This window comes from Dreissena polymorpha, chromosome 1, assembly GCF_020536995.1.
Source record: "Dreissena polymorpha isolate Duluth1 chromosome 1, UMN_Dpol_1.0, whole genome shotgun sequence".
Lineage (NCBI taxonomy): Eukaryota > Metazoa > Mollusca > Bivalvia > Myida > Dreissenidae > Dreissena > Dreissena polymorpha.
The window spans coordinates 127,976,279-128,003,073 of NC_068355.1; the positions used below are offsets into that span (position 1 = coordinate 127,976,279).

At 37.0% G+C, this 26,795-nt stretch overlaps 2 protein-coding genes across 2 annotated transcripts in view; both read right to left on the reverse strand.

Annotated features, from left to right (window-relative positions):
• Positions 1 to 26,795, reverse strand: part of LOC127850565 (uncharacterized) — a 112,268-nt gene that overhangs the window by 66,745 nt on the left and 18,728 nt on the right. Inside the window, exons 14-32 of the mRNA XM_052383724.1 lie at positions 25,846 to 25,959; positions 25,208 to 25,321; positions 24,645 to 24,758; positions 24,112 to 24,225; positions 23,524 to 23,634; positions 23,052 to 23,165; positions 21,936 to 22,049; positions 20,795 to 20,908; positions 20,522 to 20,635; positions 20,162 to 20,293; positions 19,209 to 19,397; positions 14,101 to 14,226; positions 13,314 to 13,469; positions 12,576 to 12,701; positions 12,052 to 12,159; positions 10,039 to 10,194; positions 9,308 to 9,447; positions 8,013 to 8,210; positions 7,370 to 7,686 (exon numbers count right to left, since the gene is read on the reverse strand). Coding sequence (XP_052239684.1) covers positions 7,370 to 7,686; positions 8,013 to 8,210; positions 9,308 to 9,447; positions 10,039 to 10,194; positions 12,052 to 12,159; positions 12,576 to 12,701; positions 13,314 to 13,469; positions 14,101 to 14,226; positions 19,209 to 19,397; positions 20,162 to 20,293; positions 20,522 to 20,635; positions 20,795 to 20,908; positions 21,936 to 22,049; positions 23,052 to 23,165; positions 23,524 to 23,634; positions 24,112 to 24,225; positions 24,645 to 24,758; positions 25,208 to 25,321; positions 25,846 to 25,959 — 2,671 coding nt within the window. The remainder of the gene's footprint in view (positions 1 to 7,369; positions 7,687 to 8,012; positions 8,211 to 9,307; positions 9,448 to 10,038; positions 10,195 to 12,051; positions 12,160 to 12,575; positions 12,702 to 13,313; positions 13,470 to 14,100; positions 14,227 to 19,208; positions 19,398 to 20,161; positions 20,294 to 20,521; positions 20,636 to 20,794; positions 20,909 to 21,935; positions 22,050 to 23,051; positions 23,166 to 23,523; positions 23,635 to 24,111; positions 24,226 to 24,644; positions 24,759 to 25,207; positions 25,322 to 25,845; positions 25,960 to 26,795) is intronic.
• On the reverse strand, positions 6,622 to 8,181 carry LOC127849324 (uncharacterized). The gene is made up of 2 exons (XM_052382047.1): positions 7,923 to 8,181; positions 6,622 to 7,686 (listed from the first exon to the last, which is right to left on the reverse strand). The coding sequence occupies exons 1-2, from the start codon at positions 8,022 to 8,024 to the stop codon at positions 7,366 to 7,368; spliced, it is 423 nt and encodes a 140-aa protein (XP_052238007.1). The 5' UTR covers positions 8,025 to 8,181; the 3' UTR covers positions 6,622 to 7,365.

Genomic DNA, 26,795 nt, shown 5'->3' on the forward strand with positions numbered 1-26,795 from the left:
GCAAACGTGCCTTTTTTGAACGACTGAACTTTGTTCAACAACAATAATGTATTTTAGTCGATTTCCAGCCAGTTGCTATTTATTTTCCTCGATGAATTGATTGAACAATTGACGTCCTTGTAAACAAAATAACGTTTGAACATTTAATTGCATACCCGTTATAAGTATACAATTAATATGCTTAGTTTAACACATATAGGAAAACAAACCTATTCAATTTTATCAAAAGATACACATTCAGGAAAAATGTCGCGTAATGATGACTTACTAGATATTTTGTTTTGAATTTTGTCTTTCAAATTTTTTAGCAAAGTATGTTTTATCAACAAACGATGCATTTCTTCGTTTTAAATATGAATATCGACGGGAAATATTATATTATATCGAACAAATCCAAAACATATTCTGGGGAGATTTTTTCATGCATAATTGGAAACTTCGACAGCAATACAACAAATCGCTCCGACCTGTGATTTGGTTTCGTAAATCGTGTTTTTGGTCTAAAGTTTCAACATTCGATTCAAACGCATCAAACAGTGTGTCTTAAATTAATTCACGTTTACTGAACAGAAGATTACAAAATTAGAAGTGCATATCGTGATTTTACTTTCATAAACATTAGCTTAAAGTTGTCATTGAGGTAAGCGTATCCTTTATAATTATGTATGATGACTTTATTAATCTTAAATAGAATCATAAATCTTATCTACAGTTTCCGGCAGATGTAATCGATATTTAATTATTATAATTGTTTTCTATGTTAAATAAGTGTTTATTGTAGATTGTCTGGTTTAATTGTGGCTCAATTGTATTCGTGACGGTTAAATCACAATGAGTGTTTACACAATTTTATTTAGTTGAAGTCGCGCAGATGGAAAATCGACGCGGGACCAGTTTTGCGAGGAGGAAACGAATAACGAGCTGCTCTTGATTACAATGTATTAATAGTAACGATTAATAATATACATAAGGAACTAAAATGCGTAATTACGCAATTTGTTATTGCAAAAAAGTGGTTTACAATTCTCTTGTTATGCGTGTCTATTGTAGGCTTTAGTTCCATTGTTTATTTCTTTCTTGGCGATTGTCAATACAATGTTGCCTCTTTAAATCAACAAGTGTGCCAAACGTGAGGATATGCATTATTGTTCACGTATCTACTCTTCTTGCGAACTATCTTCATACGGTTTGTTGTGACGTCTGACGACATTAGCGGCGTTCCATACTTGTCCGACCTGCATATTCCCCAAGTGAAAGTAAAACAAGTCCTTCTATTGATTGGCACTGATTTTTCCCGAAGCACAAATACCCCTTGAAGTGCGTTACGGATTCAGCCACGAACCATATGCGATACGGACGAGACTTGGATGGGCAGTTCGTGGACCAGTCCCTCGAGCCAACATGGTCGAGCCGAACAGAGCACCCCAGAGAAGCAGCGAATATTAACTTTGGTCAATCAAGTCACGTTATATTGCAACAGCAGCTTTAACGTATGTGGACGTCAGATTTCAACGACGCGTCACACTGCGAGAAAGATTCGATGTCAGTTGAAGAAAGGAGAGCGTTGCGTATTATGGATACAACCCTGTCGCACGTGGATGGTCACTATAAGATGGGACTACTTTGGCGAGCAGACGACATTATACTACCGAATAAATCGGCGTTGGCGCACGCACGTCTTAACCAACTGAAGAGAAAAACTTTCAAACGACAAAATATTGCATGAAATGTACACCAAAACAGTAACAGATAACATCGACAATGGATGCTCGAAAGGAGAAGAAACTAAATATTCAGACTGCAAGCGAATATGGTATTTACCCCACCACCCCGTGGCCAACGTCAATAAACCGGGAAAAGTACGTGTGGTATTTGACTGTGCCGCTAAATACAAGGACATCTCGTTGAATAATTTTCTTTTGCAGGGCCCTGACATGATAAACAGTCTTGTTGGTGTACTTACCAGATTTCGTCATGAAAATATAGCAATAGCTGCAGATATAGAAGCCATGTTCCATCAAGTCCTCGTGTGTGAGGAAGACTATGAAGCACTTCGCTTTCTATGGTGGCCTGGTGAGGACATCTCCATAAGTCCGAAAACTTATTGTATGCAGATGCACTTGTTTAGCGCAACTTCATCTCCTAGCTGCGCGGCTTACGCATTGAAAAGAACAGCCAGTGATAACGCGGGAACATTCCTAGACGAAGTTGAAGATAGCGTAAAAAGGAACTTCTACGAAGACGACTTCCTAAAATCAATGGATTAATCTCAGTATACCAATAGGAGTTTTCTTAGCAGACGACATATATAGCAGAATATGGTAGAAACAAATACAATACCTTAGCGACGTATTCTGGAAACGATGGGTGAAAGAATACTTGCCAACTCTTCAAATTCGCCAAAAGTGGCAAAAGAAAACCAGAAACTTACAATCCGATGGCATAGTACTGGTCGCAGATGACAGCATCCCCAGGGGGCAGTGGCCACTAGTAAGAGTGACCGAAGTATTTCAGGGAAGGGATGTGCTTGTACAAAAAAAGGAGAGTTTAAACTATAAGCACAGATATTTTAAGACATATAACAAAGTTATGTTTATTATCTGTTAGGGCACTGATTAAGTTGTTTATATACACAATACTTTTCTTAGATTTGGCTTTATGTTTTGTTTGAATTTTTACATTAATGATAGTTTTTCTATAGATCATTTTATTTTTCCAAGACCATTTGATAAGCGTATTTTGTATGGACTTTTGAATTTTGACTACTTGTTATGAGAGGAAATTAAGAGATTTCATGGAGGGCAATGTAAGAATTGAATATATTTTAAATTCTTAGTTTTTAAATTGTTAAAATGTTAACTTGCTATTTAGAGCGCTCTTATTTTTTGGCGCTAAAGTTTGGCGTCACATAAACGTCACATCCTGTCATTTTGTTTTAAGTAATAATTAATTACATACGATAGTTAGCTTTTATGTACTATAGGATATAAGATCTACATGATTTGAAATAGTAAACATTTTTTTAACATATTATCTACTAGTATGTTTATGTATAAGCAATCGTCATTTGAAAACGATTTGAACCTGGTATTCATTATTTTCATATCTCTATGTGTAGAGGATCGCCATGTATCGGCATGAATGAATTTATAGCCTTGTTTTGCCATGATAAATAAACGAGTTGAAACCGGCGCATCTCTCGAGTGTTGTACTATAATAAAGTGACGATCTAAAATCCCGAACAGTCAGAATTCGTAAACATTTACAAAATCTGTCCATCTTTGATAAACGTGGTAAATAAATATATAATATAACTCGCTCTTGTTGTTCTTTTCATATGGAATATTCTGAGGATTTAAAGGTAGCACTGCTGTGGCTCCGAATGAAGATTGCACACTTGATTGACATGTCTTAGTCCTTACATATGTGATTGATTGCTTAATAGTGATACAACGTTAGATCAGGAGTCCCAAGAACAAAACCTCTTTCATGAGCTCCGCCGTCAGTTCATTGTTCTTTCCCACCACGTTTACGTGCAGTCGTCGTTTGTTTTCATCGTTGGTTAGACAATCTAAATATTCTACTCTGTACTCGGTTAAAGCTGCAGCAATGCGGTAAGGCTTACCGCGGTTGCCTGCTAATATGAAAAACCGACATCACTGCAATATAGATGATTTTTTAACACACCTTACTATTGACAATTCGATCTCTACGCGTTGATTAACTCAAATAATTTGGCTGCATTCTTAATTTCAAACGCCTGTTATTAACCTTATCCGTGTTCACTGTACAACGCATCAGTTGTGTGCATTTTCAACCAGAAAACAATCGCCAATAAATAGTTGGCACATAAAGTTTGTTGGGGGCGGACTCATTATTCAACATTGCTATTTAAACCCATAAAAAACGACATGGCTTTGTATGAAAAGAAGTTCACAAACACATGTGACAACCATTCAAATGGTGTTAAATTTGGTATCTCTCACTTCTTTACGTGAGTTTTAATACAATTGCCTTCGGCGAAACATCAATCAAACGGTATAATAGAATGGCTGGCTCTTTCGGGCTTTCGGGGGAGACGTGACAATAATTTCATAAGAGTATGCTGCCAATTTTTGTTTACAATAGCGCAACTCGTTAGGCACATAATCGTAAATGATAGAACTCGTGGACAAAATGTTCAGACTCACAAGCAGCGAATGCAAAATGTCAGGAATGGTAAACCAGCAATGTATACCAAAGAATCGCGATCGAGCAGCGAGATTAAATATCTTGCACTTTTAAGTGATTCCGAAATCGTAACATAGATATCAATTGCAAAAGTAAATTAATCCAGTAACAAAATTCAATGAGTTTTCAATCAACGATATCTTTTTTAAACATTTGTACCTTAGGAGGATGCATACTTGAAGACCATTTAATGTTTTGGCTTTTCAACAGGCCAGTCATTTATATACATTTTATTCAAGATACAATTTAAATGAATGTTAATTTTAAAAGTATCGCATATGACGGTGTAAACGATGTTAATAATGTTGTTATCTTCAACAAGGGCATATTTTGTCTACATGCTAACAAACCAACACAGAGGCCCCTAGGGACCATTCAAACGGTGCCTTTTTGAAGTTCTGTCCTTGAATGAAATTACTTTGCGTTCTTGTATTTTTTGTGTATTGTGACTTAAAGGGGCCTTTTCACAGATTTTGGCATTTTTTTAACTTATTCATTAAATGCTTTATATTGATAAATGTAAACATTGGATCATAAAAGCTCCAGTAAAAATTCAAGAAAAAAATTAAAAAAAGGAAAAGAACATTGCCCGGAGCAGGTTTCGAACCAGTGACCCCTGGAGTCCTGCCAGAGTCCTGAAGTAAAAACGCTTTAGCCTACTGAGCTATTCCGCCGTGTACACATTCTTGACGTATTTTATACCTTATATAAGCAATCTTCGTAGTTTCACAAAATTTAACGACAAAAACAGAACTCTCCAAATTATTCAATCGTTTCGCGTTGCTACGCTTTATAATTTTTAGGTTTTAAAATCGTCAAAAGATGCATATAATGGCTATATTAGAGCATGGTTAATGTTCAGTATTACTGTTTCCTCACAAATATCATAACTAAAACGAAAACTTACGAATCTGAAACAACTTTTTTCAATTTTGTCAATTTACCAAAGCGTGAAAAGATCCTTTTAATAAACTGTTCAGTATGACTAAATTGTTTGCAGGTTAAAAATACATTTAAGATGAAGATAAGATGACACATTTAATGCAAACGTATATGTGTATTGATTATATCACCAGAAAATGTGATTAGTCTTATTAAAAGCGCTCGTCTGTGTTATCATGTACGCATCTGTAAGCTTGCTGTGATTCATGAACCCGAGAAACTTTAATTAAATGGGGAATCTTTATTTTAAAACTTCAATTTGCATAGTCAATTATATCTTAATTTTAATTTCGTTTTAGTTATACTTTGCTTTGTTAAACCTTTTAAAATTATCATCCTTTCCCTTGTATTTCAATCTATAAATCAAATCGCGTGTCTATATACGTAAATGGTGCCGGCAGATGTATTTGTAAACCATAGTCGCTTTAACTTCGTCCTCTTGTTATCTATACAGTGTTTGCAATTATTCCAATGATACATTGAGTAAACACAACAACATGTATGTGCTAATGTATGAGAACTATGAGATTAAATTGAATTAAGTCATTCTGTTATCTTAAGACATTGTAAACTTGTAATTGTTTGGAAGGCGAATTTTGTTTACGTATATTTCGCATAATTAAATTATTCATATAACTTTGGTCGAGACATAGACGGTTATATTGTTTCAATTATACATATATACTTTTTTGTATGTGGCCTTAAACTTTGAACTTTGAAACATGGCATGTATTGTGCGCGGCTAACAGTCGCCTAGCGGGGACCATTCTTTACTTATATTGTAAATAAGCCTTATACGTAATGCTGTAATGTCCAGGTAATAAAAGGTGTACGCAATTCAAGAACTAAGCCACGAAAAGGTGTACATGTACAATTCATTTAAATGACTAATAATTTAAAGCGAGACTATACGATCTGTATATGTCTTAAATTGTAATATATTGATACAAATATGTTACAATAACACCAAATAGGAAAGAAAACTGATACATTAAAGTCGAATTTCATAAAATGCAGCAAAGACAAATTAGCGCTTCGAGCCGATTGTGACGAAGATATTTCGTACATATTTACCTACAATAACCGAAGCATTCGTCATTTTAGTTAGTGTTCGTGTGTCGTATGAATAAATATTGTTGCAGGAATTTTAAATGAACCGTTAAACTAAATTTAGATTTACATCGTACATGAATGATATACATGCTGGCGAATTCGACTGTACAGACATTTTCGACTTCAGAATTAAATATCTAGTTTATTTCGCATTTTCGACACCGGTTCATGTTTACTTTTATTTTAATTTATATTGAAATATATGTATAATATTTTTTACACATTTTATATAAATTCATAAATATTTGACAAAATCTTATAGTCCCGCTTTGAAGAGGCATTAAACAGAATAATCAAAACAAGATGTGTTTTGCGGTTCAGAATAATTAACAACACTATCGACAAACACTTTATTACAGGACAAAATTAAACATTAAAAGTAGATATCTGTTTGTAAGAACTTTGTCATTTAATAAATCGCACATTAAAAACACTTCACTGTAATATACACTAACATAATATGTTATCATACAGTTACAAAGTTTATTTACATATTTCTAAATAATTTTATTAAAAATAAACATCAATATCGCGATTTTATATGAATCCCGTTTGTAAACATACTGATAACGTGTAATTTGTTGTTTTTTTGCAAAAACAACATCTGAATAAAAACACCTACTGCAAACAACTTAACAAAATAATAAATTGAGTGTATGTTAATATATCCATTTATCGCACATTTTCCTCGTGTACACCACACAGGTATAATTACCAATTGGTGTAAACGCATTTTATCTGACAACTACCACAAGTCAGCAAAGGCAATTCTAAATTTTAACATTTTTTATATCTTCTATTTGATAACGAATACAATTGAAATTCTAAAATACCGAGCTTACAACTCAATACGAAGTTTTAACACGCAACAAGGCGTAAAAGAAAATTTGTCTTATTTGATATTGAACTGTCAATTATGTCATGGTAATTTTTCTTTACCAGTATACAAATAGAGTGTGCTTTTTCTACATAAAGAAAGGTATTACGCAAGTAATGCAGACAGAATAAAGAAAAAACACATCACACAACACTGCAATAATAATTGTTTTTTATCTGTATAACTTCCACTTTTTGCAATTATTACTGGAACATATTGGGAGGGTTGTAAGTCTCCACGGTGCCTCTAAGTTGCCTCCTCGTCTCAGGCTTGAAAGCCGCCCTTTCTTTCTCGGTATGCGGCGAGTCCATTACGGGTGGGATTACAGCTCGTCCTCGGAACGTATCCGCTGCAGCTTCAAGCACATTCCTGCGCTTCTCGATGGGGGAGGGATTTACATCTCCAGAGATTGACGGGCTGATACCATTTGGATCACCGAACTCGTCTTCAGATGATTCGAAAGAGTGGGTGTGATTATCATCGCTGTTTGCTGTGTGGTACCCACCGTCTCTTCCTTCGGTGACCTAAAATATCCCGGATAAGAACGGACACATTAACAAGATAAGATATATAACAGACAGCATACGTCGTTTTTGGACATAACAAGTACCACCGAAAAACTATATGATGAAAATTTATTAAAAATAATATTGTAAAATTCATTAATTATCCAAAATGGAGCAACGAAACGAGCACTTCCGAAAATGACGCACTTTTATACAGGTAAGTTTGTATTAATTACCAATAAAGCATCATTTACCGATTTTTCGTGTCCAGAATCGTCAAACGACATAGTATTGAACTCTTTTCCGACCTTAGTCAGCATTTTGTGCAGAGGAGGAAGGCGAACTTTGGAAGGCATTGGTGCAACTACTCGGTTGGATAAATCGTTTGGATTTAGATCATTGCTCTTTCGTCCCTTGATAACGCTATTCCTTTCATGTGCTACATTGTCGCTGCCTTTGGCCTTCGAGGTGTTTGTTACAGGGAGAAGGATTTTAGTGGTTGAAACCGCGGTACGAAAAGGAGTATCTTTCTCTTTGATCACCTGAAACGATAAATACTAACTACGTGAATATCTCAATCCAACTAGAACCTCTGATTTTGTTGTAGTTGATGCTAGGTGTTTTCCACTATCAATACAACTACAAAAGCTAAACGTTAGTTTACCATTTCACATACATATAAAATGCATGATCTAACCGGATTGGGTTGTTCAGGGACGGTCGCACGACTCCGTTGAAACGATGGTCCAATTTTAAAAGTATCGAACGTAAGTTCTTTAGGGTCTTCATAATCGTCAAACACATCGGGTACCTCCTTCTTCGGTTCCACTGGGAGTGGCTTCGGCTGTGTTTGGTTTAAAAACAAAGCTTTAATTTCATGCATGCAACACAGAGTTATTTGTCTGACATAGAGAATAGTGACTAGTTATAAAGCTGCTCAAAGAAATAAACCTTAACCATAGAAAAAAATAATACGATACATTTGGCTGCAAATGAAACACCTAATATAGTTGACAGACCTTGGTTTTGCAGTATCTGTAGTAAAGGCATACGCTAATGACGAATATGTCCACTAAAACCAACACCACGAACAAGGTCCCAAACACCAAAATAACATCAGGAAATATTGCTAAAAAGAAAAGGAGAAATGTGTTTATTAAAGCAACACAGAATGAAATAATAGTCGAAAGAAGATACACTTAGAAACTCCAACGTCCGCAGCAAAACCTTAATAACGAGGTGCGTCAATGAAATCTCTTGCAAAGATCCTTCAGTGCGGCGTCATTAATATGACAATGACTTCTATGCATAAATGTAGTTAACTTTTAGTAAGTTCAATATTCAAGTTTCCGGATAAGAATCAGTTAAAGTAAACACGACGAAATCTCAATGAATTGTTATGGTTTTGAATGAATTTGTAAAACTTGTTCAGGTAAAGGAATTGAACATCACAAGAGTAAAAGATTGATCCTTAAATGTGTGTGTTATAACTGTTAATAGGTAAGAAGCAAATTATAGCGTGTTTAAGTTAAAACTTATTTTTTGAACGAAGCAAACATCGTTATACATAAACCAGTATACAATATTTTTTATTTTTTTCCCTACCAAAAACACATGTGGGAACCACACCACTCCATACGCCTGTACTCTCGCAAGTTCTCGTTGATATTCCGACAAGTGCATGGTTGTTCGTACAGATGTAGGTCGCCTTGGAGCCCACCCAGTTGCCTAGCGACATATCCACGTACCCATTGGGAATGCTGTCAAGAAGTGGGCATTCTGTTGGAGAAAGCCTCAGACATATGATAATGACTCATTTTAAAGCATTTACTTTGTTCATGGACATTCGTAAATCGAATGCCAAAATATGCGTCCCTTTTCATTTGTACCGATATAAGCATAGTAAAATCTAATTGCAACAGCAGAACGGCGTGCTCATTATCACGACAATTTTTCAAACTTGGAGACTCAGGAAAAAAAGCTCAATACACTGGGTTCTTCGGCTTGGAATGCACAATGCACACCATAGACGTTTGAAATAATTGCACGTGCAAAGTAGTTTCCGTTCATATGGTAGTTTCTTTAAGAAAACTAAAGATGTGTTATCTATACAGCTTAGTTTAACACGCATAACCCAGCTATGGATTTTGCATTTAACAATTTTGATTGTGCCGTTTTCATGACAATTCATGACAATAATCGGATTTTTCGGTACTTCTTAAAATTTATTTTTGCCAATCATCGTGATTCAAAAAGTCGAAAAAAGGGCCTCAAACGATTGTAAGATTAATGTTTTGATTATGCAGGTGTAGTTTTACTTGGTCTTTTCTTCAACAGTCATGAGTTATAGCGAGCATACATTATTCCTACCTATAACGCAAGACGGCACGCTTCCACTCCACTTCGAATCCCAGCCACAAATGCGTTCTTGTACACCCAATAAGGCGTATCCTTCGTCACACGAATACCGAATGATGTCCCCTGCGGCCAGACCGTCGCTTGCATTCACATACCCGTGAGATGGTGCTAATGGGACAGGGCATCCTTAATCACAAATATAATTGCCAGTGGTTTACTAGGGTAACACAAATAATGGAAATATATAATATGGAGTGTTAATTGTCATCAAATTCAAAATCGTAGGGCGTTTGTTTTCATTTATGGAACAAATGAAAACATCTGAAATGTCTTTAAACCTTTTTTTAAACTTAATACTTTGACTAAACTTCGGTTTTATCTGCACAATTCGTTAGTTTGATTTTAAGCGATTACTTTGTATACGATAAAAGTCAGACACTTTAAACGATGTAATTAGGCTACATTGAATTACATTTAGAATATAAATTCAATAAAAAAAGAACAACAATTGTTTACGTTAATGCAATGTAAATTAAATAATATATAAGACCATAGGCATGTAGAAAAAATTACATATTTTATAATTAGCATATAAGTGGACAAACCAGTAATGCACAAAGGTGCCGTGGTGTCCCATTGACCCGTAGATAGGCAGTAACGTGTTCCAGGCCCATTTAGGGCGTAGCCGACGAAACATGTGTACGTTGCCTTTTGACTTTCAGCCAGTACAGAGGGGTTGGTAACAATTCCGTTAGTGGGATTTGGAAGAGGTTCACATACTGAAAACACGAATGTAAATAACGGTCGATCGGGTTTCTTTTTTCTTTATTTGGATTTGAGTATGTAAAACAAACGATGCAAAATTTGGATCATTAAAGTGCTTAAAAAGCGATTGGAATTGTTAATTTTGGACACATTGTTCATTAAGAAAATAAATAAAACAACACTCATCAAATGGAATGAAACGATAAGTTCGTACTGCTTAGGCATTTATCTTGGCTGGAGTCAAAGAATTGTCTAGTCAATGCGCACAGACATCTGTCCTGACCGTTTGTGTCGTCTCGGCATGTTGAACCCTTGGTTTTGCACTGGGCAGTTACCGAACATAGTGTGTTGTAGACAATTTGAACTGAAATTGGATAATCGTACATAATCGTCTTGATTATTTCTACAAACAACCTCATATTATTATTTAACCGGCATGTATGCTAATTTGAACTCAACACAATAAGCACATATTAAATACATAATTAAAAACAACACGATAGTAATAAGTACTGTGCATAGTCATGCGCGAGCTCGTCAGCAGATTAATATTAGGGGAAATTAAATTGAAATTGCATTAAGTTTGATAGCCAATACCCAAACTTTAATATAGTAACAAAAGGAAGAAACTGTGAACTTGAGATTGATTGTCATGATATGTTTATTTAGCATTTGTTTAAAAAATCGAATCATCTGTTTTGCGCGTTCTCTTTACACGGTTCTTATATACTTTTGGGGCTAAATGTCTTCGTTAATTGCATTATTAAATATATTTGTATCAATGCAGCTGCTATACATATGTGCTGAACTTGGGCACATCCTTATTAGAATTATTGTTCTTTACGACACTAATGTAATGGTAGAGTTGAATGTGTTTTGTTTTAGTGATTTTGCGCATTAAAATACACATGTCTACGTAACCATACATTCTTTTTACACGAATGTTATATTCCTACATACAAAATATACTTTTGAAATAAGTAGTGTAATGCATGCTATCGAAAAGCGTTTTTTTCCAAACGATATTAACCTGTGTTTTGATAAACACTGGCTTGAAAAGTGCACACAATGTTAAATCCAGTTTAACCCATGTAAGGACACAAAGTCATTGTATAATTTGTCCGGTAGAGAGGTTTTTAGGTGAACCCATGTTTGCTGTATATAATGTAGGTAACACATTGACAGGCATTCACTTACTCAGATTGCATCTCGGACTCTCTGCCCATACTCCAGAAGTCGTGCAAACAATCGTGTCTTTACCCGCTACTTCATAACCGTTGTAGCACGAGTACGTTGCATTTTTCCCAACCAGCGTTCCGTCCGGGACGGTCACTAAACCGTTGGCAACACTCGGTGGATTTCCGCAATCTAGCGAATAAAGACAATACTGATTGTTTCTAAAATCTGTTTGTTTGTGCGATTGCTATATAATTTAACGCGATTTGATTTGTTTCGTCTTGCAGTTGAACTTTTAAAAACAAATATGTATGGATTATATTTTAACATAAAACATCATTTTGATTGCTGACTTTACATCCAGAGCAAGTATCTCAGGTCGCATTTGATCACTGCTTCAAATGCTGTAATGTATACCACATAGACTTAACACTAATTATCCATAATGATCTTATGGAAGTTAAAGCTAATTTAATTTAGTTATATATAATTACTTACAAGGAGAGCCACTGTTTTGCTACTGAACAAATGGGGATTCTTTATAAACGACAACATATAAATACCAAGCCTGCATTCCGGTGCCGAATCCCAATGCCCTGATGGTTTACAGATGACCGACGGGTCGCCAACAAGCCCGTAGCCACTGTTGCACGCGTACATGGCATAGTCGCCCACTTGGTTACCAGAGGGAAGCCACGAGTAGCCATTGGGGATGTCTGAAGGCTCATCGCAACCTTTCAGGAAATGTTGAATTTGTTTATTAGGAACGTAACTAAACTGAAGTGTATATTTGGTTATTATATATAAATTCCAAACCATCAAAAAATTAGTCACACGTTTTATGACAATCTTCAGACATGAGGAAAACATCGATAAGTAAAGTTAAATATAACATATATAATAACCAAACAAGCGTGACATTCGACGAAAATGGAACTACAAGGACATCACCTGTACAGAAACAATAACAGCTACTAGTCATGAATGTCGATCATTTGACTTCGCATCATCGAACACAAAATCAACATGATATAATTACTATAATGGTATGTTTATGTTTATATTTATCAGTACATTATAATAGGTTAACCGTTTCTTTCTCATCTTAGTGTGTTGAAATATGCACACATCGATGTTCAAGGAAGAATATGTTTGTTTTTTCTACGCCCAGACGAATGTAACATAATTAAATTCGATCGTATCCATTTTATTTTACATCAAAGTATGCAGTTCAACATGTATTACGAATATCAATAGTAATCATAAGGTGTACATATGTTAAATACATGCAGCATACATATGAAAATGTGTGGACATACTCAGTATTGCGCACGATGGTTGTGTACCACTCCACAGTCCATTCGCCTCACAAACTCTGGAGGACACCTCCTTTATTTCGTACCCGTCGTTACAATCGTAGAACACCGTTGATCCGTATTGCTTACTGTTCGCAGGCGAATAGGTCAACGTTCCTTGTGTAATGTTGGCCACCGGTCCGCAGTCTTGAAATAGATTTGAATGTGTTTAAAGTCGCATTAACAATATGAATTATATTCCTTATAAGTCATATGCCATCAAAGCATAAGTTAATGTCACGAGGAGTGCAGTTGTGTGCTCGACACTTACATGATATATACAATTAGCTAAAACACAATCATAATATTAATAAGTTTTGAACACATCATGGTATCAAAAGGAAAACGTGCATTGCAATCTTACCCAAAATGACGCATGTAGGCGGAGACGCACTCCATATTCCTGAGGATAAACATGTTCTTGTGCTTACGCCACTAATAATGTAACCCTGGTTACAGGAGTAGTTCGCTATTTTCAGGTATTCTGTTCCATGGACTGTTAGCACAAGTCCGTTATCAGGATAAGTCAGTGAACCACAATCTAAAGAGCATTGAAACAATTTTTCTCAAAATGTATATCATGGTGATAACAAACTTCAAATTTAAGTAAATCGCTAAAAACTGTATATCAGCGTGTAAAACGTACATGAAATGCAATGCAATGATTATAGTGATTGATATATGTTAGCAAATATACATGATCAAGTTAAAACAACTATAATCGAACTTTTTATTTGACAGGTAGGCGATTCTCCGCTCCATAATTTAGTTGCGAGACATTGCCGTGTGGAGGTTCCAACCATAGCGTATCCAGTATTGCAACTGAACGTTGCAATGTCTTCATACAGCAGTCCATCAGAGAGGTCAACTGCACCATTAGAAGGCGCTGTCAGCGTTGGACAACCTTTGGTAAAAAAACACGTTATACCTTCAAGAATTTTTCATTTCGTGCGCTATGTATACCACAGTTGTTGAGAGTACAAAGGGAACTATGCAAAGATCTGTACAATCAGTCACTTGTTGTTGTGCAAATACAAATGTAAAAATCTTCGCAAAGAACTTACTTATTCTGTTGCAAATGGGTTCACTGCTAGACCATGTTTTGTCAGCCTGGCATGTTCGGCTTGCACTTCCACTCAGTAAGAATCCAGAGTTACATGTGTATACTGCCGTCGATTGATATTTCGTTCCATTAGATAGATCGACCTTTCCATTTGATGGATTTGAGAGAACTGAACAAGCTTGAATAAAAATGTTATTTATATTCATATATACGTTAACACAGGTGTCTGTTTGTTTTGTAAGACTTTGAGGCCACATATTCATAGATTAAGAAGGCAATATTGAGAAATGAAATAAATTGGAAAACCTTCATATTATACAGAAAGAGTAACGTTGGTTCTTACTGTTGATTTCACAAGTTGGAGGAGAGTTGGTCCACTGCCCGGTAGACTGACATATCCGTGAAGCGATTCCGTTCAGTGTGTATCCGATGTTGCAAGTGTACGTAACATTGGCGGAGTAGGTCGTACCTTGCGGCAAGTTAATATTGCCGTTTGCCGGTGCAGCCAGAGATAAGCAATCTAATTGAAATATATATCTTATTATAACATATCATAATATTCCTTTGAGCCATTTGTTTCAACCTGTCACTAATGTCAGCAATGCTACACCATAAACAGGTGCGTGAAGTTGGCACTGACATCGGCAATCGATATTTGACATTCGGAGATCGAGCTGGGGCGATTGTCGAGACAGCTCTGACATCGACATTCGGCAAAACTCCCGAAGATCGAGCTGGGACGAATGTCGAGCAAGGTCTGACATCGACATTCGGCAAAAAAACGAATATCGAGCTGGGGCGAATGTGGAGCCAGCTCTTACATCGACATTCGGCAAAAAATCCGAATATCGAGCTGGGGCGAATGTCGAGCCAGCTCTGACATCGACATTCGGCAAAAAAACGAATATCGAGCTTGGGCGAATGTCGAGCCAGCTCTGACATTGACATTCGGCAAAATTCGCGAATATCGAGCTGGGACGAATGTCGAGCCAGGTCTGACATCGACATTCGGCAAAAAAAACGAACATCGAGCTGGGGCGAATTTCGAGACAACTCTGACATCTACATTCGGCAAAAAACTCATATATCGAGGTGGGGCGAATGTCGAGCCAGCTCTGACATCGACATTTGGCAAAACTCACGAATATCGAGCTAAGACGAATGTCGAGCCAGGTCTGACATCGACATTCGGCAAAAGAACCGAATATAGAGCGGGCGTTAATTTCGAGCCAGCTCTGACATCGAAATTCGGCAAAAAAAAAACGAATATCGAGGTGGGCGAATATCGAGTCAGCTCTGACATCGACATTTGGCAAAACTTTCGAATATCGAGCTGGGGAAATGTCAAGCCAGCTCTGACATCGACATTTGGTAAAAAACCCGAATATCGAGCTGGGGCGAATGTCGAGCCAGCTCTGACATCGACATTCGTCAAAAGTCGTGAATATCGAGCTGGGGCGAACGTCGAGCTAGGTCTGACTTCGACATTCGGTTTTAAGCCGAATGCCGATGTCATAGCTGGCTCGACATTCGCCCCAGCTCGATGTTCGTTTTTTTGCCGAATGTCGATGTCAGACCTGGCTCGACATTCGTCCCAGCTCGATATTCGCGAGTTTTGCCGAATGTCGATGTCAGAGCTGGCTCGACATTCGCCCAAGCTCGATATTCTGTAGTTTTGCCAAATGTCGATGTCAGAGCTGGCTATACATTCGTCCTGCTCGATATTCGCGAATTTCGCCGAATGTCGATGTCAGAGATTTTCGGAACTTTTGCCAAATGTCGATGTCAGACCTGGCTCGAAATTCGTCCCAGCTCGATATTCGAGAGTTTTGCCAAATGTTGATGTCAGAGCTGGCTTGACATTCGCCCCTGCTCGATATTTGCAAGTTTTGCCGAATGTCGATGTCAGAGCTGGCTCGAAATTCGCCCAAGCTCGATATACTGGTTTTTTGCCGAATGTCGATATCAGAGATGGCTCGGAAATCGCCCCAGCTCGATTTTCGGGACTTTTGCCGAATGTCGATATCAGATCTGGCTCGAAATTCGTCCCAGCTCGATATACGCGAGTTTTGCCAAATGTCGATGTCAGAGCTGGCTCGACATTCGCCCCTGCTACCTATTCGCAAGTTTTGCCGAATGTCGATGTCAGAGCTGGCTCGACATTTGCCCCATCTCGATGAACGGGCTTTTTTCCGAATATCGATGTCAGAGCTGGCTCGCAATTCGCCCCAGCTCGATATTCGAGACTTTTGCCGAATGTCGATGTCAGACCTGGCTCGCCATTCGTCCCACCTCGATATTCGCGAGATTTGCCGAATGTCGATGTCAGAGCTGGTTCGACATTCGCCCAAGCTCAATTTTCTGGAGTTTTGCCAAATGTCGATGTCAGAGCTGGCTCGACATTCGTCCAGCTCGATATTCGCGAATTTTGCCGAATGTCGATATAAGAAATGGCTCGACATTCGTCCGAGCTCGATATTCGGGTATTTTGCCGAATGTCGATGTCAGACCTGGCTCGACATTCGCCCCAGCTCGATATTCGAGTTTTTTTACGAATGCCGATGTCAGAGCTGACTCGGCATTCGCCCCAGCTCGATATTCGGGGTTTTATGCCGAATGTCGATGTTAGAGCTGGCTCGACATTCGCCCCAGCTCGATATTCGGGCTTTTTCCGAGTGTCGGTGTCAGAGCTGGCTCGAAATTCGTCCCAGCGTGATATTCGGGACTTTTGCCCAATGTCGATGTCAGCCCTGGCTCGACATTAGCCCGAGCTCGATTTTCGGCACTTTTGCCGAATGTCGATGTCAAACCTGGCTCGACATTCGTCCCAGCTCGATATTCGAGAGTTTTGCCGAATGTCGATATCAGAGCTGGCTCGACATTCGCCCCTGCTCGATATTTGCAAGTTTTTTTCCGAAAGTCGATGTCAGCTTGCTCGAAATTCGCCCCAGCTCGATATACTGGTTTTTTGCCGAATGTCGATGTCAGAGCTGGCTCGAAATTCGCCCCAGCTCGATATACTGTGTTTTTGCCGAATGTCGATATCAGAGATGGCTCGGAATTCGCCCCAGCTCGATTTTCGGGACTTTTGCCGAATGTCGATATCAGATCTGGCTCGACTTTCGTCCAAGGTCGATATTCGCGGGTTTTGTCAAATGTTGATGTCAGAGCTGGCTCGGCATTCGCCCCTGCTCGCTATTCGCAAGTTTTGCCGAATGTCGATGTCAGAGCTGGCTCGACATTTGCCCCATCTCGATAAACGGGGGTTTTGCCGAATATCGATGTCAGAGCTGGCTCGCAATTCGCCCCAGCTCGATTTTCGGGACTTTTACCGAATGTCGATGTCAGATCTGGCTCGCCATTCGTCACAGCTCGATATTCGCGAGTTTTGCCGAATGTCAATGTCAGAGCCTGCTCGACATTCGCCCCTGCTCGATATTCGGGACTTTTGTCGATTGTCGATGTCAGACCTGGCTCGACATTCGTCCCAGCTCGATATTCGGGAGGTTTGCCGAATGTCGATGTCAGAGCTGGCTCGACATTCGCCCAAGCTCGATGTTTGGGTTTTTTGCCGAATGTCGATTCAAGAGCTGGCTCGACATTCGCCCCAGCTCGACATTCTTTTTTTTTGCCGAATGTCCATGTCAAACCTGGCTCGACATTCGTCCCAGCTCGCTATTCGCGAGATTTGCCAAATGTCGACTTCAGAGCTGGCTCGACATTCGCCCCTTCTCGATATTCGGGTGTTTTGCCGAATGTCGATGTCTGAGCTTGCTCGACATTCGTCCCAGCTCGATATTCGAATGTCGAATATCGATTGCCGATGTCAGTGCCAACTTCACGCACCTCTTTTAAACGCGAATTGTTTGGAATATGTGTTCTTAGGAACTAAGGAAAAACTAGCTTGTCCGCTAAAGTGCTTGTGGTATTCATAAGCTCAAACAAATCCATGAAAATGAGTATTCAAATTAATCGACATCAAATAGTTTGTACAAATGCGAATTTTCATTTGAAATAAGTTCATAACAGTGGAATATGTGTTTCGAGTAAGCTCATTTGTTTTTAATACGTGTGTATCAGTAACATTATGCATATGGGTACCATAGTTCCTTGCGTTTATCCGTTATTTGAAGAAGTGGCTATATTCGACTATTTTATTACGCTTACGCAAACAAGAGGATACCTTTAATCTGACACCTGGGTTTCACGGAATCCCAGACGCCATCCGCGCCGCATTTGGTAGAGGAAACTCCAATGAGATCAAAGCCAGTGTTGCAGTAGAACAGAGTGACACTTTGATATTTTGTGCCGGTCTGGGTATCTATTGTACCGTTGCCAGGGGCAGTCAATAGGCCACAATCTGTGAATTTAAAGTGAGATTTATGTTTGTTTCATGTTTGGTAAACTTAAGATTATCCATAATAATATAGTAATACACATATTGTTCAAATTCATCAAGATCGTGTGCCAACACTTAACGAAGTTTATTTGTTGAACTTAAGCTGATTATTACTAATTTTTGAGGAGCATTTCTGTTATTTATAGTTACTTGCATCAATGCAAATCTGTCTGCAAACATGTCTGCAATGTTGAAACTTATTTTTAATAAATTATGCGTACATATACATAAATAATGTCGCTATTCCGTTGTACACAACATGCATAAGAAGCCTTAATCTATCAGCAATATGAATAAGTTGTATATATCTGGACGCTATGTGAATGAATGACACTGCTTGCCATAGCTTGAATTGCCGTATTTGCATATGTGCTTAACGAAATAATGAAAATACAAAAGTATTGGTTTAAAATATTGGTATCACCTTTAATCACGCAGGTAGGACTGGTGCCAGCCCATACGCCAGTGGCCCTGCCAGTGTCTGTGCACGTCCTAGTTTTGTTACCGCTTAGGGAATACCCAATATCGCATTCGAACTCTGCCTGGCTTAGATACTCAGTGTTAGGTACAAAGCTTACCGAACCATTCAGTGGCTTAGACAAAGTGCCACAGTCTACAAGAAATAAACACGTTACAACTTTAGGTTTGCTTCAGCACACATGAGGGATTGGTGTATAAGTATGTATTCATTGATACGTCTGAATACCTAGTACATTGTAACAGACAATACAAAGCAATGCAATAAATGCGATTTATACAACATATTGTTATGTAAGAATATATTTGATACGGGTACAGATAGTTTGTGATTGTAACGCGTACTTCGCCATTTTACCTTTGATAACACATATAGGTGTGGATCCACTCCACGTTTGATCTGCACGACAGGACACAGAGGCCAAGCCAGTGCGTGCGTAGCCTGTCTCGCACGAGAAGTAGGCTTTAGCCTCGTAAAAAGTTCCCTCCGAATGGTTAACGTTTCCGTAAATAGCCGGCACGATTGTTCCGCAATCTGTGTTATAAACAATTTATGAGACTGAAGTAACTTTCTTAGCAGGTTATGTATAATGATACCGGTGATATAACACAGTGTTTCTATTTAATGAAAGTGAATACAAAACTGCATGAACATTTGTTTTAATTGATACCTTAGCTAAGGCACGTTTACCCATCGTTGGGAAAGCATTTATCTTTAATATATTGTTTGTATCGCATTTGGTAAGTCGAAATTTGGAAGTATGTTAGTGACTTTGTAATGAGAATATTCACAGGGAAATGTACATGCAATTCGGGTCGAATCAATATAATTATGCCCTTAACACCTTGACTTTTTATTTAACTTATATCATGAGTATTTTTGTTTCGTGGAATGGATACCTTTCTTGCTACATGTGACGGATCCCATCTGATAATATCCAGAAGTACACACACATTTCAAGCCGTCACATTCTGCTTTCAGGATGTTGGAACAAACACCAGGACGCCCGGAGCAGTCGTTGTTCAGAGTAGCTGTAAAAATGTAATATGAATATGGATTGCTGTTTTTTTAATGGATAGTACGTTAATTATTGAAAAGACATTCATGAATAGCAGTGTTGGCACACTGTCAAAGTTCCAAACTCGTTTAATCATGGTGATATTATGTAAAGCGTTTCTAAATGCATTTTAAACTGTTCTATTTAGAATCATATTTAAAACAAAACGCTGAAACATTGTAGAAACAGTATTATGGCGTACCAGGACTACACGTTGTTCCTGTATATCCGTCTGCACATGCGCAGGTATATCCATTGACTTTATCTGTGCACGTCCCACCGTTCTGACACGGATTTGGGGAGCAATCATTGATATCTGCAAAATAACGAATGAATTTTATATAATTATAATGATGATAATAAAAATAATTATAACAATTATGATGATAATAATAATAATAATAATAATAATAATAATAATAATAATAATAATAATAATAAATTTTAATAAAAGTAATATAAGGGATGAAAATACCTATTTCACAAAGCGTTCCGGTGTAGCCTGCTTTGCACGTGCATGTGTACGTATTCACTTTATCAACGCACGTGGCGGAGTTCTGGCACTGATGACTCAGACACTCATTTATATCTGGAATTGGAAAAAATGTACACCATTAAGTGCAAATTAATTTAACGATTCATTTCCAATAAATAATCTTACAAACATGACTGAACTGTGTAGTTTAAACAACAACTGCTTACAAATCTGCATACGATGGACATTAATCACATAGGAGAGCATGGTTCTTTACATAGAAACCTTTCGGTAAATAATATGACATACAACAAGTGTAATAAAAAAACAAATACATAACGCAAACACATACATTAAATTGACACATCAATTGGGATGTTGGAACGGTCAATGCAGGTTTTGAGGTCAAAACCGGTTTAAAGCAGCACAAATCGCACACTAAGCTAATTGTAATACACAAATCGCTCAAATTTAAAAGAATAAATTAAAATCAGAGCATCACACTTCAAATTTCATTGCATTAATTAATTTTAATACTATGACCAACAAACTATAATTCCATTAAATGCAAACCAGAGCACCATATTCGTGACGTGTTGAGGCGATATAAATTGAAACTTAAACAATAATCAGCTACATATCGCATTGAGTAAACAGTTTAAGCGATATAGCAGTTTAAAATATTTCAAAACATTACATAGCTTGGACGGGCATGTTCAATTTAAGATGTATGATTCGCATAGCCTTCATTGATAAGGATTGAGAAAGTTTAATTTCGTTTAATGATAATACAATCCCATGTGCTTGTACCCGAGCACTTACGGGTAAACCTATAAAGGGTAAACAAATCCTGTTCACTTTATACAACTACGTTTACTTGCCAACTTGTTCATGTAACTGTCGTAACTAAATTGAATAGTTTTTTTATGTTCATCATCCTTTTATCAATGCTCTATATCACCCAATATAAATTACGTGCCGGTACATAATAAGTATTCATTTGATATACTTGAATTTGTTTTAAAATTTGTCTTATTATTATGAGGCTTACGTTACATAAATATTTAATACATATCACGAAGTAGGAAACTATTACTTAAATATACTAACACAAGACACACATCAAGACACACTAACAAACCCTGGTCGCAGTACTGCCCAGTGTATCCAGGGGCGCACTGACAAATGTAGCCATTGACACGATCAACACAAGTCGACCCCGTCCTGCATAGCGACGACAGGCATTCGTTTGCATCTTGAATGTGACAAGAGGTATATGTTGTTTACTATTTGCGCACAAATTCATTTTATCAATAAAATATTCCGAGTTTAAAACATAATTGTTAGATGTTTACGCTTGATGAGTTGAACATGTTGCGACATTTGTATTTTGACTTACCAAAAACAGTTATTTATACTTTTATAAATATATGCAATAGCCTATGTTCAATTTTTATTTCGGTGTGTAATAGATATTAATTGGAAATATTCCAATACTTGTTTTAATATAATTGTCTGAGCGGTGTGTAGTATAATCGTCATTATACACGCCTATTTCTGTAGTTGTACGTGCATGAAAATATAATATTTATATTAAGAAGGACACAGATAGACCCTTGTTGAACACCATATTTGATATGTAGCATTTATACTAATATGCTTTGGATGCAGCGAGTTGATGTATGTCACACAAGTAAATTTCCAAAATATTTGCTTTTGTTGATGAGTCATTGTAAATCGTAAACTACGACTTAATTTTATTTCTTTTGATGAAAAGACGCATCTCCATATGTATTCAATGACTCTTCTTTTGGATAGTAATAGATAATTTCTGTTTCTTTATGAAATTTTGATAAGACATACGTTTTCTAAAATAGCTGAGATCAGTACGATGGAAAACTGTATGAACTTTATTGAGGAAATGTATTGCCGGGGTCCGATTAGCTCAGTTGGTGGAGCACTTGCACCGATAGCGACGTGTCCCAAGTTCGATTCCTATAGTTTTCGCACAATTTTGTGCCCTGTGAAGCATCTTCATGGTAATTGGCAACACTCATACTGAAATTCTTTAACATTAAGCTGCCGGGATGCGACAAAAGGATCGCTGCAGAGCAAAATGCAATTGATTTTATTAATAATTAAATATATATTTATTCGCAAGGTATTAAGCTGTATTTTTCGGTTTAAGTGTAAGTATTGCATACGGTTCGTTATATTGGCTTCGTTTATTTCGAAAAGTACTACTGTATCTTCTGACCCGTTTGACACGTGACACCCTCGTATCCAGCTGCGCATCTACAAAAATATCCATTGACGATATCTGTACACGTGCCCCCATTTCTACATGGACTGGACAGACACTCGTTGACATCTTTAAAACATAATAAATTCATATAGATATTATAATACCGTTTGTTTATTACTTAAATAGGATATCAAATGAAAGGCTATAAGTAATATATAAAGCAGTGAATTGTAAATTATGTAATACATAACCAACGAAATTTATAGTTGACAAGTTACTATGAGTGATGTCAATATTGGTCTATATTTCAACATAAGAAATAAATACATATTTGTAAAAAATAATCAATTGAATCATAATGCTTGGACCAATAACTTTACATAAACAAAAATACATATCAGATATTTTTTTAAGTCAATTGTCACACATATTACAAGTATATTGTAATCGCGATACATATGTGTACGTGAACACCTTGACATACCTGTGCTGCAATTTTTGCCCGAGTATCCCGAAGAACATGCGCACGTGTAATCGAAAACTTTGTCTGTGCAGATGCCATTTACACATGGATCCGGACTGCAGTCATTGATATCTGAACGGCACAAAGTCTGATGTTATTAGTTAGTCATAATTTACCAAGGTTGTTTTGTATTTCAGAATACAATAACATTTTACAAACTAGTTTGAGCCCCTTATTCTCTCGCTTACAAGCACATGTTTAACGTAACAACCTCATGGGCATTGATTATTCGTATTGTAAAGTTTACATAATGGCAGGGGAGTTCTAGCCAGGTAGTTTTGTATTTTAAGTTTCAAAGTTGGTACGACCGACACTGTAATCTGCGATTGTGTTCAAAGTACGGTTTATGCAATTATTTAGACAGAACACTTCCTTTGTTGAACTGTATGATGCAACATAATAAATTCTGGCAAACAGAACATCACAATAAACATTATATACATAACATGAATGCGAATATAAACTATAACCTATGATTAAATACTTAATGATATCGTGATTATATAAACGTTAAGCGAAGTTGTTTAATTCTATATCCGTTTAACTAACCTGTCGCACATGTGCTACCAGTGTAGCCATTAAGGCAAGTACACTTGTATGCGTATACAAGGTCTGCGCATGCGCCACCGTTCTGACATGGATTCGGAGAACAGTCGTTGATGTCTATAATATAAAGTTAAAAAAAGTTAAATTTAAGTTGTACACAATAAACAAAACAATTATTTATACTGTTTAGTACATGTGACCTAAAATAATGTTATATTAATTAACTTGTATTTCTTGATCGAGTAAAGTGATAACAATATGAGGCTGGGTATAAGTTGCTTCTCTGACCTTGGTTTGTGTTTGTGTACTTAACATACTGTTCTACTACAAATATATTACAGTGGTTTATTGGTATTAGAAGAAAAGAAATCATTTCGGAAGGACTTTCAGTGATCCAGGTAGATCGCTTGTTGTCAATGTAATGTATTTCAGACAAATATTTTAAATATGACAATACGCTTTACAATATTATTGATTACAGCTTCGGCATTTGTGTGTCATTCTTAACGCATTTTCAGATTTCTTGCAATAATTACTTGATTGGCAGAATACCCCAGTGAAACCGTTAACGCAAGTGCAGGTAAACCCGTTGACGATATCCACGCAAGTGGCTCCATTCTGACAGGTGTGGCCCGCGCACTCATTGATGTCTGAAAACACAAACTTATCGCTATACTTGTACACAGCTAACGTTTGTAAATAGTGTTCATGGCCTGTAAGCAGAGTTGTCGATAAATGGGCATTGTAGACACTTGACAGTTAAATCAAAACACAAGAATACTGGCCCAGGCGATTTCGAGAAGGGATCGTTAGCTCGATACGTAGAACGCCAGTTTGAAAATCCGTGATTCGCGATTTCGATTCCTGGTCCGGATAAATGAAGAGTCAACTGGTAATGAAAACATTTCTTCGGCAATTGTCTCCCGACTTATGGCTAAAGTCAAACAATCGACAATTAGTGGCAGAAACGAAGTGCATTCAATATCGGGAAAACGCACTGAGCGTACCAAGTTTATGAGTGTGCACGTGTCTTAGACCGTCATTTAATTTGAAACACAGTTATGAGAAATAACGAAAACAACAAATAATTTAAACTCACTATTTTGACACAAGGTTCCGTTGTATCCAGGTGCACATTCGCAAGTGTATTTAGCAATACCGTCTAAGCAAGTAGCTCCATTCTCGCACTTATGACCGGTGCATTCATTGATATCTTAATTGAAATATTACAAATGTTGTCAATAAACGTACCAATATTTGCTTTTAAAACGCACAATTGAATAGAAAAGCTTAATAAATTCAGGACATTAGGAAAATTAATACATTAACTAATACTAAAATATGACAGTATTCATGTTGTATATCAGTAAAATTAAATGATACACTGCAATTGTATAATATATTAAGTGCCTTCAATGTTTCTTTGTACAAGCATGTTAATTATAAATTGTGGCGTATATTTTAGTTGCCAATTTTGAGGCAGTTTGATTGCTTTTTGAAACAAAAATATATTTGAAATTGGGAAATAGCCACTTTTCGGTGGTGATTTTTACCAAAACAATTCACTGAATTAAATACCATTTACTTTTCAAAAATGCATTTTGCTAAGCTCTTGTAGACATAGAATTCATAATGCTTCAACTGTTATTTAACGACAAATACACAACGTTTCCGTTAGATATTTGTTCGATGGTCAATAAAAACATATACAAACAAATATGGAATATTTGTACTGACTCGTTTCGCAGTGGGTTCCAGTGTACCCTGACACACAATTGCATATATACGAATTCACCTGGTCCACACATGAACCTCCGTTCTGACAGATAGCGGTGGCACACTCGTTGATATCTGAAAAAAAAACATTTTCATTCTTAACAAAATGTTTTATTGGTTTGCTGTCCTAACACTTTTGAGAATACGTCTAAAAAAGATAACTCATTATTGTACACAATCCTGTGACATTTAATTTCAGTCCAAATTTTGCAATTACTGTACAGGTAAATGATACGAAAAAGCATCTAATGAAAATGGCACACAGTGGTTTCGACATTCCGATGATAATAGCCGTATTTATATGGTCACCATCCCGTGTATTTTTAAGGCGGGAATCAATTACATACACAAAACACGACACTACATACAATACAAACATTAACTTTAAAGCTGGGTTCCAAATATTTGAACGGTCAATACAAGTCAATGAAACTGGTAGAAAAGCAAATGGATAAGTGGATGATGCACGTCAACATTCTATGTGAATGTTAGTCAATAATGGAGTTATGGTCCTCATTTATTTGAAAACGTTATTTTAATCTAATGTGCTTTCTAATTTGAGCAGTATCTTCTATAACTAATGAGCAACAGCCGAGAAGTTTACCACAGTTGTTTTCAATATCGGTCTAAGTCACATTCATGACACATAACCCAAAAGGCAAGTTCAGAGTCGCACATTGTGGTTAAATATCCCAATTTGATGAACTACTCATAGTTTAGCCACTACTGCACCATGCGTCAATAGATTGTGTTATAACGTGATGATATTGTTTTCTTTCATATGCATGCCAGTCTCAGGTAAGACTCAGGTTTCTCGTGTCAAAGTCATTGTTACACACTGAGGTGAAATGCTTCAAATGTTGATAACTATGTAAGAATTGGTATCAATTCTACGAAACATAATGGATTTT